We start from the raw sequence: 19,000 nt of genomic DNA, 5'->3' as shown, positions 1-19,000 counted from the left end.
TGGATATTAAAGGAGTCATCTTGGAATGGAAACCATAACATTGACAGAACAGCCATTACTCAGGAAATCAGGAGGGAACAGACCATTCAATATGCATAGTATAATTGGGCAATTTAATTCCTCTTAACTCATAAACACAGTTAATTGTCCATACGCTGAAACTCAGCAAAGTAAATTCAAAGAATAAAAGTGAGAAGTGGATATCCCAATCTAACTGTATGTAGATTTTAATGAAAAGAGGAATTTCTTGTTACCATTCATATTCACCAGGTTCACTGGTAAATAGAGGTGATACATTTGCTCTACTGAGAAGAAAATGGAAATAGAAATCTTGTAAGCTGAATTCTCTGAAGCACAAATGACTGTCTGGCACCATATGAGCAAATGATACAGACAGAATCTATCTTCAGAGAGACTAGAGCTTTGCTCAGTACCAGCTATCAAGAAGAGAGATTCAGAGCCGCTCCAGAAGTGGGGAACACGAAGCAAGATAGTTTACATCTCAAATGGACAAGTGTTGGACAGCTGGAGTCAGTCTCCACCCCCACCCTACCCTGCAAAAAAAGAAAAGAGATTCAAAGAAATCTCTTTCTCTGAATAGTGTCATCTCTGACAGAAGCTCCCACATACCCACATAAATTCAAAAGCAAAGAAGTAACAAAGTAACTGGATATGATGAGAAAGTAAAGAAAAAGAAAGGATAAAAATGCAACCACACACCAATATTAAATGAAGGAAATTAAAAGGAAGCTGAAACTAAGAGATATAAAGTCAGCACAACTGCCATGGTTATGGAAATCACATGCAAAAAAACAAGAGCGGAAGATGGTAGGGAAGAGATTTTTCTTAATGGAAAGAAATAGGTAGTATTTTTGTATTGAGTTTTTGCAAATATATAAATTTGTATTAATGCACAGAACCTGCTAGAGGGGACAAAATATGGTGTAGGAGGTTATTTCCTTATTTTCCCTCAACATTTGTTCAATGAGCTTTAAAACTCCCTACACTCTACCAAGTACTTTGTTTGAACAGCCTAAGTCACTACCAAAGAGGCCCTCTGGAAGTCATGTTCTGGGGATATGGAGATTTCCTGCTACCAGGCAGCAATCTAAAAGGCATAAATTAGCTGGATATGAGTTCACTGTGAATTCACGGCTGCTGGAGTTCAGAGGGATGGGCATGCAAACCTGCTTGAGTCTTCTTCATTGTAACTACTCTCAGAAGACCTTCTTACCATGCATATGGTACTGTCATTGTGGCTCTACTGTCCATATTTTTTCATGGCTATTTCCCCACCCTCTGACCTCTTCATGATTCAGGAGCATAAACATCATCAAAGACAAAGACATTTATCTCTCACCAGTACCTTCCTACTTTCTACATACCACAAAATCCTTTGCTCCAAAACTAGGCAAGTGAGTAGCAGTCATGACAATGGGAAATTTCAAGGCCTTTCACTCAAATTCTTTGTGGCCATGCTAAAATCCTGCCATACCACTGGGGCTTCTTACCCTTGTCCTGATTGTGCACTGCTTTTGTTCTTTCTTCTTCCCATTAAGGGAGCCAAGAAAGAATCCCTTAATCCTTGTTAGGTTAATGACTGTCTTGGCCTTTACTGAGTTTTCTGGGGCTCCTTGAGGGTACTATGTTGCCAATAGTACATGTATTTAATTATACTCACCTTCCCTCATGAATTTGTAGAGCAGACTAATAGTTTTTGAATTATTTCCACTCTGCAAAGCATTGAGTTCCTCAGAGAATAAGAGCTATGTAACCAAGATAATACAGTAACTAATCTCTTCTTGTACTGGACAATTTAGACCCTAAGAAGATGGAAGGATATGAAAGCAGCAGACTTATAATAAGGAAGCAATTTACTCTTTTTCTTTTTTTGCACTGTATTAGCTAAATAATACAAATGACTTTTTTTGTTTTTGGAATCAAAAAATATAAAATAAATTCTTCCATGAGAGTTAAAAGATACCATGATCAAAAGAATGGTGTCAAGGTTAGGTGGAAAACCAAATGACCTACTTGTCTTGTATATAAAGATATTATCTGTAAACTTGTTTATTTGGGCAGTGTTATAAACTAATCAAGTGGCCATCCGCTTCTTATTTTTAAAAAAAGGAAAACAGTACATTCTAATAATTAGTAACTTCATTTGAGGTTTCACTAGCATTTGTGCATGATTTTTATTTTCAAATAACTGGAAATGATTATTACAGACAAAAATGCTAGCATTCCTTTAAAAAAAAACTAGAAATAGGGTGTCAAGCCCAAACTTACACAGGCCATCTATACAGTTGCAAAGGTTATATACTAGAACAGTAATGAATTCTGGGATTTCTAAAGGCAAGACATTCCTTAATCATACTAACTATAGCAGAAGCTTACTTAGCATGGAATCCTAAAGAAAACTAAGTTGAGCTTTAAACATCAAGTTGTAAGAATTTTGAAAAACAACCTGCTGCACTACAATGTACTAGTACTTATACTTACAGCTATCATCTGCTTTATTACTGTGCTATCAATACAATAAATATAGTCAAAATTTTGAAGCTTGCTAATATTTTCTGTATGCCAACAGAAAATCTTTAAGGTTATTTTTCAATATACACCAAAAAAAATATTAAGGAAGGTAAAATACTGTGCCAAAGATAGCAATACCAAAGACATTAATGATATAATAACTAAATATAAAATTGTTGACAGTAAGAATGCAAGCACTAAATGAATTCAGTAATGTTAAAGTTTTTTAGGACTCCCCTATCTTCTTCTATAAGATAGCAAATTCAAATGAGTAACAGCTGCTCAGTTTATAAAACTCTCAAAATAATATATGGAGATACCTGGTTTAACACAAACAAGTTCAACCACAAAGTATGCTTTTATAGGAAAGAAAAGTTGACTTCTCTTTTATTCACTCAGTTTCTCTGAAAAGTAAAGTTCTTATAAGTAAACCAGAAAAAGTAGAGAAAGAAAAAGGGGAGCAAAAAGGTACGGGGGAAAAGGGAGACAAGGGGAAAGAATACAAAGTAGGGAAAAGAGAAGGAAGAAGTAACTACTTACAGACCAGGCACTGCAGAGAACTTTGCTAAATTCTCAAAAATTTTAACAATTTTCCTACAAAAGTTTCACCAAAGACATATTACACCATTACTTCACATTCAAGAAACAAGCTATTCTGAGTATCAGAAATTTAAAAGTTATGTTTTAAAAGTCTGGCAAATATATAGGAGAGTGCTCTGGAAAACCATTCAAATTATATACAAATTCTTTTTCTTTTTTCTTAATTTTGTGGGGAAGGGGGTATAATAGATATGGTGACCAAAGCTTTTTGGTTTGGCTATGAAACAAGTTATTTCACTAACCATAAAGAATTATATACTTGCCTTTATCACTCTTCCTCAAGTACTTCTAAGGTATACAGGAATCCTTTTAGGACAAGCTGAAAAGCAAACATTAACAATTATGAAGAGAAAAACTCAGAGGGGAGAGGTTAATTATTATATTTATACAGAAAAAACTGAGCTTACATATACATAATAAAATGTTAACATTAATCTCTCAATGACAGCAGTAATTTTTCCTAGTATTTTCAGTATTTTCTAATTTTTCAAAAATGTAATCAACAAAGAAGATATTTTGGAAAAAAGAGTTAATTTGTTAGTACTTAAGAAAGTATACATGTCATAAGTAGCAATGAGTATTTTTACACTACAATACTGAATTAGGAAGGGCTATTAATTCTAATCTTCAAATAACATGAAATACAAAACAAGTACTAAAAAACACAATTTAATGAGCAAATTTTTCAAGTAGTTTGCAATTCTTTGTCTGCAATTTTGCATTCAAAACTAACTCTAAAAACTGTATCTACCATGTACAATTGAGAATCATGAGGCACAAAAGTTGAAAATTTTGTGAAAAACAATCTTCTGACAGCCATTAGCAGAGAGCCAAGTTAATTAGATAAGTATTTGGGGGTATCTGCTATGTGCCCAGCATTACACAGACCAAATGAAAGCATATTATCCTGCCCTCAAGGAACTCACAATCTGAGACAGAAAGTAAGATTTACATACTTAAAACTTAAGGAAAATATCACAAAACAGTATCATTAAGCTAAAAATGTGTGAGAAAAACCGCAATTACCATTAGAAGATCAGTTAAGATTAAATTTGTTCTGGAAAGCTTCATGAAAGAGAAAGAGGCTTTCGATGAGCTTTGAAGGACAAAAACAGGAATAAATAAGCAGGAAGATATGGGCAAGACTCCCAGCTAGAAGAGCAGTAAACACAGTATGTTTGGGAGCCAGTAAAGAGGCCAGATGACCATACTGATGGATAGGGATTCCTGAGGCAGCCAAAGCATGGAGTGGCTGGTGGGTAAATGTGAGAGAGGACTTCCTATCACATAATCTTTTGTACCTTTTGAATTTTGTACTTTATGACTATTATTATATATTAAAAAACTAAACTTTTTTTTTTATGATAGTCACATACAGAGAGAGAGAAAGGCAGAGACATAGGCAGAGGGAGAAGCAGGCTCCATGCACCGGGAGCCTGACGTGGGATTTGATCCCGGGTCTCCAGGATCGCGCCCTGGGCCAAAGGGCAGGCGCCAAACCGCTGGGCCACCCAGGGATCCCCTAAACATTTTTTAAAAAAGAAGAAAATATATGTTCTCTAGGGTAAACATTTTTGAAATAGTATAATTACTACATTAATTAAATAGCAATACCAAAGAAAATACAAAGAAAGAAAATACAAAATTAAAATGCCCAAATGAATGTAAAAAAAAAAAAAAAAAGACAGAAAAGATCACAGAACAAGTATAACATATAAAAAGCAAAACGTGGGACGCCTAGGTGGCTCAGCGGTTGAGCGTCTGCCTTTGGCTCAGGGCATGATCCCTAGGTCCTGGGATCAAGTCCCACTTCCGGCTTCCTGAATGGAGCCTGCTTCTCCCTCTGCCTGTGTCTCTGCCTCTCTCTCTCCCTCCCTCCCTCTCTCCCTCTCTCTCTCTCTGTCATGAATAAATAAATAAAATCTTTTAAAAAATAAAAATAAAAAGCAAAATGGAAGAGGTCAAATGTAAACCCAAATATTTCAGGAATTATACTAATGTAATCAGATCAAAAGACAAAAATAATTACATTAATAAAAAACAAGATTCAACTATTACAGTGTTCACAAGAATCACACCTAAAATACAAAGATAGAAAACAGTTAAAAATGAAAAGTATAGGGGGGATCCCTGGGTGGTTCAGTGGTTTAGCATCTGTCTTCGGTCCAGGGCATGATTCTGGAGTCCCGGGATCAAGTTCCACATCAGACTCCCTGCATGGAGCCTGATTCTCCCTCTGCCTGTCTTTGCCTGCCTCTCTCTCTCTCTCTCTGTCTCTCATGAATAAATAAATAATAAAAAATTTTTTTAAATGAAAAGTATAAAAAGGTCATACAGAAAAGGAAAGCCTCTCTAGCCATATTAATAGTACTCAAAGTAGACTCTAATGCAAAAAAGCACTTATAGGTATAGAATCCTTAGGATTCAATGTGTAACTCATCAGCAAGATATAACAGATTAAGTTGTATGCATGTAATAACATAGCCTTCAAATATGTAACATGAAAGTTGACAGAATTACAAGTAGTAAAAAATATCCATAATCACAATGGGGAAACTTTTAATACCTCTCTCAGTAGCTGACAGAACAAATGACCCAGAAAGAGGGAAGAAAAAGATAAAAATAGAGATCTCTATAGCATAATTAACCAGACCTACACTACCCAATAATTGCAGAATACTCTATCAAGCACTGAGAGAACATTTATCAAAACTGATCACATGCTAAGCCCTAAGGGAAGTCTCACAAGTTATTCTCTGACCACAATGTGGATTTCTAACGTTTAAAAAATGGAAAAAAAAAAAAAAAAACACTCTCCCCTTCCCCACACAATTCCCATTTTCTCCTGATCCAACTGTTAGGCAATATAGCAGGGATAGGAGATGGGGTAAAATGGGTGAAGGGGACAGGGAAATACAGGCTTCCAGTTATTGAAGAAGGCATGGAAATAAAAGGCACAGCATAAGGATACAGTCAGTGAAATTGTAACAGAGATATAATGGGACAGGTGGTAGTTACACTTGTGGTGAACATAGCATAATACCTAAACTTGTCAAATCACTAAGCTGTATACACCTGAAACTAATGTGACACTATATGCCAACTATGCTTAAACACACACACACACACACACACACACACACACACACACACTTTTAAAATACAGCAGGGGGGATCCCTGCGTGGCTCAGCGGTTGAGCACCTGCCTTTGGCCCAGGGCATGATCCTCGAGTCCCGGGATCGGTCCCACATTGGGCTCCCTGCATGGAGCCTGCTTCTCTCTCTGCCTGTGTCTCTGCCTCTGTGTGTGTGTGTGTGTCTCATGAATTAAATAAATAAAATCTTAAAAAAAAAAAAACAGCAGGGGTGGGGCAACAGAGGCTGGACAAGCACCCAAGACCCCGAAGGGAAAGCATTCTGACTAAAGGAAATATTGTCCCAAGAGCATGGAAGAATTCCACTGCAGCTAGGAGGATTTTTTTTTTAAGATTTTGTTTATTTATTCATGAGAGACAGAGAGAGGCAGAGACACAGGCAGAGGGAGAAGCAGGCTCCCGGCGGGGAGCCTGATGTGGGACTTGATTCCAGGACCCCGGGATAACAGTCTGAGCCGAAGGCAGACAGACACTCAACCACTGAGCCACCCAGATGCCCCAGTTAGGAGGATTTAAACCACAAATTTTGACAAACTGCTTAAGACTGAGGACTATAATCCTAAGAGTGATCCCACCTGAATATAAGGTTTTTCTCCAGAAACCTCAAAAGAATCTCTGATCAGGAAGGATCTGAAACAATGCAGAAAAAGCTCCTCATCCTAGCCCTCATTCACCCCGAATTCAGCTTAGAGAATGGAACAGGCAATGCCAATCAGCCCAGACCTATTTCCCTATCTCCCTCCGGAACAAAAGGCTTTATCTGCAAAGAAAAATTCATCAAGGCCTATACCCTGAGAACACCGGCAACTGGAGTTAAAGAAAGAGACCAAGGATATGAATGCTCAATCTTCACTCTCTAAGTTAACAATAACCTTAATGCAGGGTTCTAAGAGCTTTAAAAAACATTGACTAGGGACACCTGGGTGGCTCACTTGGTTAAGTGTCCGACTTGGTTGCAGCTCAGGTCATCATCTCGCTGGTGCAGGGCTCCATACTCAGCAGTCTGTTTCAGATTCATTCTCTCTCTCTCTCTCTCTCTCTCTCTCTCCTTCTCTCTCTCTCCCTCTCCCTCCTTCTCTCCCCCAGCCCCACTTGTGCACTCTTTCTCACTAAAATAAATGAATTTTTAAAAAAATCTTTAAAAATTAAAAAAAAAAAATCCTTGGCTAAAGTAAGGTTTTAAAAAATTAACCTAGATACTGCAGTTGGGTAAAAAGAAAGGAGAAGCTCTCCCCAAGGAAGGGGCATGTAAAGTCTTGTGAAGGCCATACCTCAGAGACTGGAGGTTCTAGTATCTGCCTAAATCTGAGGCTTAACGGACCATCACAGAGCTCCCCTCACCCTCCATTACCATGCTAATAAGCTCTAAGAGTAACAGTGAAATATAGCTGTAAGAGACAGACTCTGAGAAATAGCACAAAGATAAAATCCAAAGCCAAGCAAGAAGACAAGGGACACTAGGAAAATGTGAAGTCTCTGGGTTCCCATGGCAAAAACAAGTATCAACTCTGGTAACCACAGCAATAATAAATTTCAAACACAGCCCAACCTCTAAAAATTAACACAAATTCCACCTTAAAGGACTAGTAAAAGGAAATCTGCAGTCTTCTCTAAGCATATAAAATATTTACTTCAGTATTTCCTGTCCTATACAACATGTTCAGCATTAAAAAAAAAATTATGAAGTATGCCAAAAACACAGCTTCAAGAAAAACCAATCATCAGAACTAGACTCAGATATGACAGATTTTGGAAGTATCAGGTAATTTAAAACGTAGTTATTAATATGTTAAATGGACTGTAACAGAAAAGAGAGACAACATGCAAGATTAGGTAGGTAAATTCACAGAGGCATGAAAATAGTAAGAATCAAATGGAAATTCTAGAAATAAAAACAGAGAAACAAATAATAAAAGCTTATTATAGACTTCAAACAGCTGAAAAAACAATCAACTTGAAGAGAAGCTAACAGATACATCCAAACTGAAATGTAAAAAAGAAACTATAGTAGGAAAATAGGAGAGAACATATGAGAAATGTGAGAACTTATCAAACAATATAACATAATATACTTAGAACGCCAGAAGAGAGTGGAGAGAAAATTTTAGAATCCCCAAGAACTTACCAAAATTAGTGACAAGACACCAAACTACAGACTTTAGAAGCTCCAAAAACCAAACAAGATAAATATATTCTTCCCCAAAAAATACATACACTGGGACATATCATATTTAAATTGCTAAAAGGCAACACACAGAGGAATAAAGATAAAGATTACAATAAACGGTCTATCAGAAACTTTGCAAGTAAGAAGACAGTGGAGTGACGACTTGAAAATATTGAAAGGAAAAAAAAACCTGCCCAACAAGTACTCTGTATCAGGTGAAAATATCCTTCATAAGTGAAGAAGAAATAGACTCTCCCAGACAAAGAACAAACAGAGAATTCATTACCAGCAGACCCACCCTATAAGAAATATTAAAGGAAGTTCTTCAGGCAGGAGGAATATGATAAAGGTGACAAGTTTAGATCTATACAAAAAATGAATAAATGAAGACAAAATAAAATCTTTTTTCCCATTTTCAATTTCATACAATTGGTTATAATAGTGAACAATGTACTGGGTACATCTGTAGGATATGTAGTGAAATGAATAACTACAGCATTATGCTGGGTTATGCTACCCATGCTGGGTACTACAGCATATGTAGTGAAATGTGTAACAGTGACAGTGAAAGGGAAAGTTTAGGAACATACACTAAGATACATGTACTACAAGTAAAGTGGTATCATTTGAAGGTGTATTCAGATTATTTTTAAATGAACACTGTAAACCCAAAGGCAACATTAAAAACCATTTTTTAAAAGATTTATTTATTTGAGTGACAGAAAGAGAGCACACAAGCAGGGGGAGGGGCAGAGAGAAAGAGAATCCTTAAGCAGACTGCCCACTGAGCAGAGAGCTCAACATGGGGCTGGGTCCCCTGACCCTTAGATCATGACCTAAGCCAAAATCAAGACACATACACTTAAATGACTGAGGCACCCCTAAAAACCATTTTAAGTATAAGTAAGTCAATAGGGAGGATACAAGAATACTAATAAAAAGCTCAATTCACACTATAAAAGGCAAAAGAAGAAAAAAGAAAGAAATACAACATATGGGGGGGCCTGGGTGGCTCAGTCAGTTAAGCATCCGCTTTGGCTCAGGTCATGATCCCAGGGTCATGGGATTGAGTCCTGCGCATCAGGCTCCCTACTCGGCAGGAAGTCTGCTTCTCCCTTTCCCTCTGCTCCTCTACTCACTCATGCTCTTTTCTCTGTCTCTCAAATAAATAAATAAATAAATAAAATCTTTTAAAAAATCAAAAGAAATGCAACAAATAGAAAATAGCTCACAAGATGGTGAGTTTTAATCTAGCTATATTAATAATTACTTTAAATATGAATGGTCTAAAAACACTAGTTAGAAGATAAATTGTTAGACTGGATGAAAAAGCATGGTCAAGCTAAATGCCATCTACAAAAAGGCTACTAAATATAAAGATTTAGATAAGAAAAGATAAAGCAGGGACACCTGGTGGCTCAGCAGTTGAGTGTCTGCCTTCAGCTCAGGGCATGATCCTGGAGTCCAGGGATCGAGTCCCACATCGGGCTCCCCACAGGGAGCCTGCTTCTCCCTCTGCCTATATCTCTGCCTCTCTCTCTCTCTCTCTCTCTGTGTCTCTCATGAATAAATAAATAAAATCTTTAAAAAAAAAAAGATAAGATAAAGCAATAAAAAAAAATCATACACTCACCAAAAGAAGGCTAGCCAAATCAATTTCAAAGGACTTCAGAATCAGAAAGACTGTCAAGGAGAAGAGGGCCACTACAAAATGATAAAGGGGACAATTCTCCAAGAAGATGGAATAATCACAAAAACATATGCACCTAAGGGCACCTGGGTGGCTCAGTCAGTTAAGCATCTGCTTTTGACTCGTGTCATGATCCCAGCGTCCAACAAGTAAGCCCTTCATCAGGCTCCCTGCTCAGGGGAGAGTCTGCTTCTCGCTCTCTCTCTGTCGCTATCCCTGCTCATTCTCTCATACATATGTATGTACATACATACATACATAAAATCTTTAAAAATACATACATACACACCTAAAGTAAGAGCTTTAAAATACATGAGGCAAAGACTAATGGATCTAACAGGAGAAACAGACAATTACAGTTAAAGACTTTCAACTCATTAACTGTTTAAAAAAAAAGTAGGTAGAAAATCAGGGAGCAGACCTTCATAGTACTACCACCTAACTTAAGTGATATCTGCAGAACGCTTGGCCCAATAACTGCTGAATATACATTCTTTTCAAGCATACTTGGAACATTCACAAACATATACTGTATTCTGGGCCATTAAACAAATCTTAAAAATCGTCTTTTTGTAAGATTTTATTTATTTATTTGAAAAAGAAAGAGTGAGCAAGAGAGAACACAAACAGGGGGAGGGCAGAGGGAGAGGGAGAAGCAGACTCCCTGCTGAGCAGGGTGCCTGATGCAGGGCTCGATCCCAGGACTCCAGGATCATGACCCCATCCAAAGGCAGATATTTAACCGAGCCACCCAGGCACTCCTAAAAATTGTTTTTTAAAAATGATACAAAATACATTCTCAGACCACAGTGAAATTATATTAAAATCCATAGCAAAAGATCTGGAAAATTCTCCCAACTATTTGCATATTAAACAATATATTTCTAAATAATCCATGGGTAAAGAGGAAGTATAGAAAAAACGTTTTTTCTTTTTTTTAGAGAGCACATGAGGGAGCACATTGGGGAAGGGAAGGGGGAGAGGGAAAGAGAGAATCTTAAGCAGACTCCACACCCAGCACAGAACCCAACATGTGGCTCAATCTCATGACCCTGAGAAGATGATCTGAGCTAAAATCAAAAGTCAGAGGCTTAACCAACTAAACCACCCAGGAACCCCAGAAAAAAATTTTAAAGTATTTTCAAGTAAGTGAAAATGAAACATCAAAACTTGTAGGATGCAGCTAAAACAGTGCTCAGAAAAATTTATAGTTTTCTAATATCTAATATGTATATATTAGAAAAGACCTAAAATCAATAACCTAAGCATCTACCTTAAGAAACTTAGAAGGCAAATTAAATCTAAATCAAACAGAAGGAAAAAATAAATAAAAATCAGAACAGAAATAGGGGCACCTGGCTGGCTCAGCCAATGGAGCATGCAACTCTTGATCTCAGGGTTGTGAGTTCAAGCCCCATGCTGGGTGCAGAGATTACTTAAAAATAAAATCTTAAAAAAAAAAAAAAAAAAGAGCAGAAATCAATGAAATTGAGAATAGGAACAATGAAGAAAACCCACTGAAAGCAAAAGCTGGTTGTTTGAAAAGACCAATAAAATTGAGAAACTTCTACCTCTGGCCAGGCTAAGAAATAGGGAAGACAAATTACCGCAAATAGGAATGAAAGAGAGGGCATTAACACTGACACAACAGCTATTAAAAGGATAATAAATATAATGAGCCCCTCTATGCTCATAAGTTTGACAGCTTAGATGAAATGAACCAATTCCTTCAAAGTTGACACAAACTACAAAAACTATACAAGGAAAAATAAATACCTGAATAACTGTATCTAAACAAAGTGAATTTGTGGTATTAACTCCTCAAAAAAGGGAAACTCCATACCAAGATGGTTTTACTGGTTAATTTTACATAATCTCTTGCAGAAAAGAGGAGGGAAATTTCATGTCATGAGGCCAATACTAATACTAAAACAAATACTCAAAACTAATACTAAAACAAGACAAAGACATTACCAAAAGACTACAGATCAATACTCCAAGTTAACATATATGCAAAAACCTCTAACAAAATATTAACCTCAGCAATCCAAAGCCGGCTCAACACTAAAAAAAGCAGTCAATGTAATTCACACTATTAGACTAAATAAGAAAACCATAATATCATAACAATAGATGCAGAAAAATCAACTAAATTCAACATCTATTTATGACACCCTCAACAAACTCAGAAGGGAAATCTCTTAGCCTAATATAGGGTATCAATAAAATCTATAATCAGGAAAAATAATGTAGGTGGAAATAACATTGCATTCAGGAATGAACACAGAGGAATAGATATGCAGAATGTGGACTACTTGTCATTTAGCATCCACAGAGTTTATATCCGATGTCTATACATAAACAAAATAGTTAAAATGTTTGAAACTTACAAATGCTATGTATATAAATTCAGACAATATACAACATTAGGGTTTGCTTGTTTTTTTAACTTCATTTTCAGGAACCTACAAATCAAATTCAGGGTTTGCACTGGTAGTTTTTACCTTAATTCTGCCTTTGTTCTTTTTTTTTTTTTTTTAATTTATTTATTCATGAGAGACATAGAGAGAGAGACAGGCAGAGAGAGAGAGGCAGAGACACAGGCAGAGGAGAAGTAGGCTGCATGCATGGAACCTGACGTGGGACCAATCCCAGGACTCCAGAATCACACCCTGGGCAGGCACTAAACTGCTGAGCCACCCAGGGATCCCCAACATTCTGCCTTTGTTCTAACACTACTTGCAGTTTTATAATCACCTGCATCCTTTGACCTGCATCCCAAAATCTGGTCTAAGAAAGCAGCTGATAGAGAACTGAATCCTTTAGTTTTCTGATTTAACTCATGAACTAGTAAGAGTACAAGCTCTTAACCTTCAAAATACTTCCTTCTTTGATCTAAAAATTAGATCCCCCCTTTATTCTGAAGATGTATCCTGGTCCCTCCAGAAAAGAAAAATGGAGAGAGGGGAAGATATACATGAGGCTAGTTATTCAGCTTATGTAGAGGGTACTTGTTTTAAAAGTAAACCTGTATTATGAATCACAGTGTATTAAGAATGTTCTAGAATTCCTTCTACATGGGTCAGGCCTTAAGTCCCACTTCGTGTTTGTGTGTATGTTAAAGCTGTACAAATAACAGAGCATGAAAAAGAGAAAAATCATTTTAATAGAAGAATAAGGAGAAGGAGAATATCCTGAAGAAAAAGTACAGATAACCTGTAATATTTCTCTTTCTTTAGATATTCCCACCAATTCCCAGAAAAATTACTCTTTACTCCCATGAAGGTGAGGAAAGGAAAAGACATCCAGTTTTCCTAAGAAGTCTATAGTCCCCACATAGTTTTTGAAATAAAGATGCATAAATAAATACTATAAAGTACAGATCAGGTATCTATTATACCTGATTAAATAGTGAATAGTTAATAACCAGTAGAGAATAGGTAAATCCTTCCATTAAAGCTCAAAGAGGGAACATTTGATCACCCAGTCAACCCTCAACTAATACAGACTGAAGCACTTTCAGGGTTCTCAGAAAGAGCCCACAGAAATGCCCCCAAAGAGTCTAAGAATACACAATAGCAAGAGTCCTGAAACATTCGGGAAAATACCCTTAAAATACCCTAGAAAAACATCATGGGACATGTGAGGAAAAGGGGGGAGTGGAGCTCAGTGTCTTCCAAATACTTTGGTGTGAGGGCAGCCAAAAGGGGAAAAAAAGTTCTGTATGTTCATTTCAAACTAATAATAAAATTCTTCTGTATGTTCATTTCAAACTTCTGTATGTTCATTTCAAACTAATAATTCTGTATGTTCATTTCAAACTAATAATAAAATTCTTTAAGTTTCCTCCTGTGGCAATCCTCACTCTCTCCCCAAATATATCCACAAAAACTTAAATATCATATACTTCAAGCTGTTTTTCATTTTTCTTTTTTTTTTTTAAGATTTTATTTATTTATTCATGAGAGACAGAGAGAGAGGCAGAGACATAGGAAGAGGGAGAAGCAGGCTCCATGCAGGGAGCCCGATGCGGGACTTAATCCCAGAACCCTGGGATAATGCCCTAAACCAAAGACACGCTCAACCACTGAGCCACCCAGGCGTCCCTCATTTTTCATCATATATACCAACTAATGGTTTGAACGACATCAGCTACATCATACTTAGTTTTACAAGGGACTTTCTTCTGAGAACCCAACATAGAAAAATCTATCAAAATAAAATTCCTGATAACCTCGAAAAGCAGAAGAATAAGCAGAATGAACCAAGTGAAGGCAATTCCTATTAAGATCACTGAAAACTAAGTAAAAGCCAAAACAGATTCTACACACCTTCTAGTATAATACATTTATATTTTAAAGTTTATCTTTGGCTGCGGCCATCGCTGAGGCGCTCGCAGCCAACATGAAGTTCAATCCGTTTGTGACTTCTGACCGGAGCAAGAATCGTAAGCGGCATTTCAATGCGCCTTCCCACATTCGCAGGAAGATCATGTCTTCCCCGCTTTCCAAAGAGTTGAGGCAGAAGTACAACGTGCGGTCCATGCCCATCCGGAAGGATGACGAAGTGCAAGTTGTGCGGGGACACTACAAAGGTCAGCAAATCGGCAAAGTAGTCCAGGTTTACAGGAAGAAGTATGTCATCTACATTGAACGAGTACAGCGAGAGAAGGCAAATGGCACAACTGTCCACGTGGGCATTCACCCTAGCAAGGTGGTTATCACTAGACTAAAACTGGACAAAGACCGCAAAAAGATCCTTGAGCGTAAAGCCAAATCTCGCCAAGTAGGAAAGGAAAAGGGCAAATATAAGGAAGAAACCATTGAGAAGATGCAGGAGTAAAGTAACCTTATATGTGACTTTAAATAAAAACTTAAAATGAAAAAAAAAAAAAATAAAGTTTATCTTTGAAAAAAATCCTAATTTCAAAAAATAAAAAATAAATAAACATAAATAAAAAAATTTTAAATCCTAATTCCAAATTTCTTATAAGTATTCACAATTTCTCATTTGAAAGAAACAGGAAAATACACTCATGATAATCATGTAACATGTTAATGTTACATTCAAAATGCCCTTGGTATGTCAAATTTTGTTCATCTGCCCCGGAGTCAATCTTAAATCTCTCTAGAGAAATAGAAAAACATAAAGTTTAGAAATAAAACCTAATCATGTTTTTCAGATTTTAAAAATGTCCCCAATTTATGCTCTTTCTCCTTCACTATAGGTCATTTGAGATGTTTTCAATGGTAACACATACTTTATGCTTTGCTACACTGAAAATTTATTCAACAGTTCTATTCTTGAAGTCATTATTTTTTCGCATGCTTCTATTTTATAAGGGGCAACATTTTTTCACCACTTCCTAAAGAAATTCGTGATTTAGGAAGATCTTTTCCCAACCCAGTCATTCACACTCAAAACAAAATTTTCTGTTGACCTCCTTGTTTTATACAGCACTACTGAAAAAATAAATATGTAAAAAACCCAAGAGCTGAGACAGACATAATCAAGTAAGTTCAGCAGACATTTATTTACCAGAGGAGATAATGTCCTCTCCTCAATATATATATAGTTTTACCAAACTTCCTTGTATTAATTCCATAAATAGGGCCAAAGAAAGAGGACCTCATTAAAGCGTGTTGACTAAAAAGAACAGGTGGGTACAGTACCTTGGCTTAAGCTGTTTTATCAATGAATGAGCATGCAAAAATGAAAATATAAAATAAGAAACAGTGTCACATTAAAGTGAAAAATAGGATCAAAGTAAGAATGTTCATTAAATAGCTAATAATTCAGGGATTCCTTTCATAGGTTGTATTTTATTTAAGCCTTCTACTTAGTGCCTGACTTTAAAAAACTGTTACATGCTCACAAAAATGCTTAGAGATCTCTAGCACTTCCAATTCTAAGAAATTATTTCTCCTAATGAAGAATTCTTCAAGAAGAATACAGGGTTATGTAGTGAGTTTCTAAAAAGGGGTCACATGTGTTTATCTACATGTTAGAAAATATTCTCCAGGGCTAATGGACATTCAAAGGAATATTTGTTTTTTTTAATTCCTGGACAAAATTGTCTTATTAACAAAGAGACAATTTAGCACAGTGGTTAAGACCCTGGTCTTTGTTTTTTGTTTCTGGTTTTTTGTTTTGTTTTGTTTTAAAGACTGTATTTATTTATTCATGAGAGACAGAAAGAGAGAGAGAGAGGCAGAGACAATAGGCAGAGGGAGAAGCAGGCTCCCGGCGGAGAGCCCCATGCAGGACTCCATCCCAGGACCCCGGGATCACGACCTGAGCCAAAGGCAAATGCTCAACCACTGAGCCACCCAGGTGCCCGGTGAGCCAGTTACTTAAAGACACTTACTAGCTGTTTATCTTTCGGTAAAGTCTTAGATGGCAAGTCTGTTTCCTAATTGATAAAATGGCAATGAGACCTACTTCCTAGAGTTGTGAGAATTAAATAAAATAAAGCACAGGGCATATTTTTCACAGTTCCTGGAACTAATAACTATTACTAATGGTATTTAGTAATAACAATAGGAAGAATAACAGAAAAAAAATTGAAACACAGAGCTCCCTTTTCCCTTCCCTTACCCTCACTCCTTCCCCCCATTACCTTCATTCCTTCTCCAGCATTTCTACCTGCCCTCAACCCAACCACAAGAAATTACACAAGTATATTAGAAATAACTAAATATGATAACCAAGAAGTTACAAGCCACTAAGAATTATAAATTTTTGACCTACCACATACCAATTATATTTTCATAGTTTTTATTCTATTTCACTTCTCACTAATACCTTAACCAAATAAAATTCAACTCAGACAATTCTTTTTTTTTTTAATTTTATGTATTTATTCATGAGACAGACACACAGAGAGAGAGAGAGAGAGAGGGAGAGAGGCAGAAACACAGGCAGAGGGAGAAGCAGGCCCCACGCGGGGAGCCCAAAGTGGGACTGGATCCCAGGTCTCCAGGATCACACCCCAGGCTGAAAGCAGCGCTAAACTGTTGAGCCACCCGGGCTGCCCTCAATTCTCTTTTTTAATCTAACCCTAGTATTTATATATTCAGGGAATTGTAGAAGTTAGTCTTCAAGAAGGTTCAGGCATGACTGCCTGGGTGGCTCAGTCGGTTAAGAAACTGTCTTTAGCTCAGGTCATGATCCCAGGGTCCTGGGATCAACCCCTAAATTGGGCTCCCTGCTCAGCAGAGAGTCTGCTTCTCCTTCTCCCTCTGCCCTCTTCCTTATGTACTTTCCCTCTCTCAGGTAATAGATAAAATCTTTGAAAAAGAAAAAAAAAAAAAAAAGAATGTTCAGGCAGGGGTGCCTGGGTGGCTCAGCCAGCTGAGCATCTGACTTTGGCTCAGGTCATGATTTTGGGGTCCTGGGATCAAGCCCCACAAGGGGCTCCACATTCAGGGAGGAGTCTGCTTCTCCCTTTTCCTTTCCCCCTCGTGTTCTCTCTCTCTCTCAAATGGATAGATATATCTTTAAAAAAAAAAATGTTCAGGCAAACAGGAACAATATTTTCAATAGGAAGTGTAGAACATTTCAAATGTTCAAAACATTATTTTAAAATAGAATTTCATGGCTTTCAAAAAGTGCATTTCTTATGATGAGCACAGGGTGATGTATGTGTTTAATTACTATATTGTATACCTGAAACTAAAACTAATAATACTGTATATTAACTAACTAGAATTAAAATAAAAACTTTAAAAATATATAAATAAGGGAGTGACTTATTATGGGTGACTGGGTGGTTGAACGTCTGGCTTCAGCTCAGGTCGTGATCCCAGGGTCCTGGGATCTAGTCCCACACTGTGCTCCACAGGGAGCCTGCTTCTCCCTCTGCCTATTGTCTCTGCCTCTCTCTGTCCTGAATAAATAAATAAAATCCTAAAAAATGGGCAGCCTGGGTGGCTCAGCAGTTTAGCGCCACCTTCAGTCCAGGGCGTGATCCTGGAGACCTGGGATTGAGTCCCATGTCGGCCTCCCTGCATGGAGCCTGCTTCTCCCTCTGCCAGTGTCTCTGCCTCTGTGTCTCTCTTGAATAAATAAATAAAATCTTTTTAAAAATCCTAAAAAATATACATATATATATAAATAAAATACATCACTTTAAATTAAATAAGTATATAAGATATCAGAATTCTAGGTCAAGGGCAGCCCAGGTGGCTCAGCGGTTTAGCGCCACCTTGGGCCCAGGGCGTGATCCTAGAGCCCCAAGATCGAGTCCCATGTCAGGCTCCCTGCATGGAGCCTGCTTCTCCCTCTGCCTGTGTCTCTGCCTCTCTCTCTCTCTGTGTCTCTCATGATTAAATTAATAAAATCTTGTAAAAAAAGTTCTAGGTCAACAATATAGGTATTAACAAAGTATGGCCTTTTTTATTCTATTAGGTTTTAGCAACATTATCAAAAAGTACTACATTCACATTCTTACCCAGTTTGCTAGGACTCATAAAATCCAGTAAAACAAAGCATAAAAACTAAAAAAAAAAAATCTAACACGAAAAGAACAATGGTAATAGAACAAAATAATTGACAGACCTCAAACAAATGATTTATGTGCTAATAAGCATTATATTTGAAAGCATGGAAGAAATGATTACCATGTTCCACAGTCCCACCATTCTACTAGTTCCATTACAGCCTGGAAGTATAACAAATACAAAATAAACTGCACCTATTTAACATCTACACAATTTGATAAGTTAACAAAACATTTATATCCATAAAACCATCACCATAATCAAGATAGCAGACATTTCTATCAGCCCCAAAAGTTTGTTCATGCCTGCTGTGTAATCCTTTCATTCCTATCCTTACCCTGTGAAACTAATGATC

At 37.0% G+C, this 19,000-nt stretch overlaps 2 protein-coding genes across 6 annotated transcripts in view; one reads left to right on the top strand and one right to left on the bottom strand.

The window, feature by feature from the left end:
- TMCC1 (transmembrane and coiled-coil domain family 1) overlaps nucleotides 1-19,000 on the bottom strand; it is a 241,381-nt gene that overhangs the window by 174,077 nt on the left and 48,304 nt on the right. For all 5 annotated transcript variants that reach the window (XM_072785042.1, XM_072785043.1, XM_072785044.1 and 2 more), the window contains exon 2: nucleotides 3,396-3,451. The gene's annotated coding sequence lies outside the window, so the exon portion shown is untranslated. The remainder of the gene's footprint in view (nucleotides 1-3,395; nucleotides 3,452-19,000) is intronic.
- LOC140609797 (large ribosomal subunit protein uL24) lies at nucleotides 14,501-15,043 on the top strand. Its single transcript, XM_072785041.1, has one exon. The coding sequence runs from the start codon at nucleotides 14,549-14,551 to the stop codon at nucleotides 14,984-14,986; it is 438 nt and encodes a 145-aa protein (XP_072641142.1). The 5' UTR covers nucleotides 14,501-14,548; the 3' UTR covers nucleotides 14,987-15,043.

Source organism: Canis lupus, chromosome 19, assembly GCF_048164855.1.
Source record: "Canis lupus baileyi chromosome 19, mCanLup2.hap1, whole genome shotgun sequence".
Lineage (NCBI taxonomy): Eukaryota > Metazoa > Chordata > Mammalia > Carnivora > Canidae > Canis > Canis lupus.
This window is presented reverse-complemented; position numbering and strand designations above follow the sequence as displayed.

What these genes read in the sequence shown, in the direction of transcription:
- LOC140609797 (XM_072785041.1), top strand. Translation starts at nt 14,549, where the DNA reads ATGAAGTTCAATCCGTTTGTGACTTCTGACCGGAGCAAGAATCGTAAG.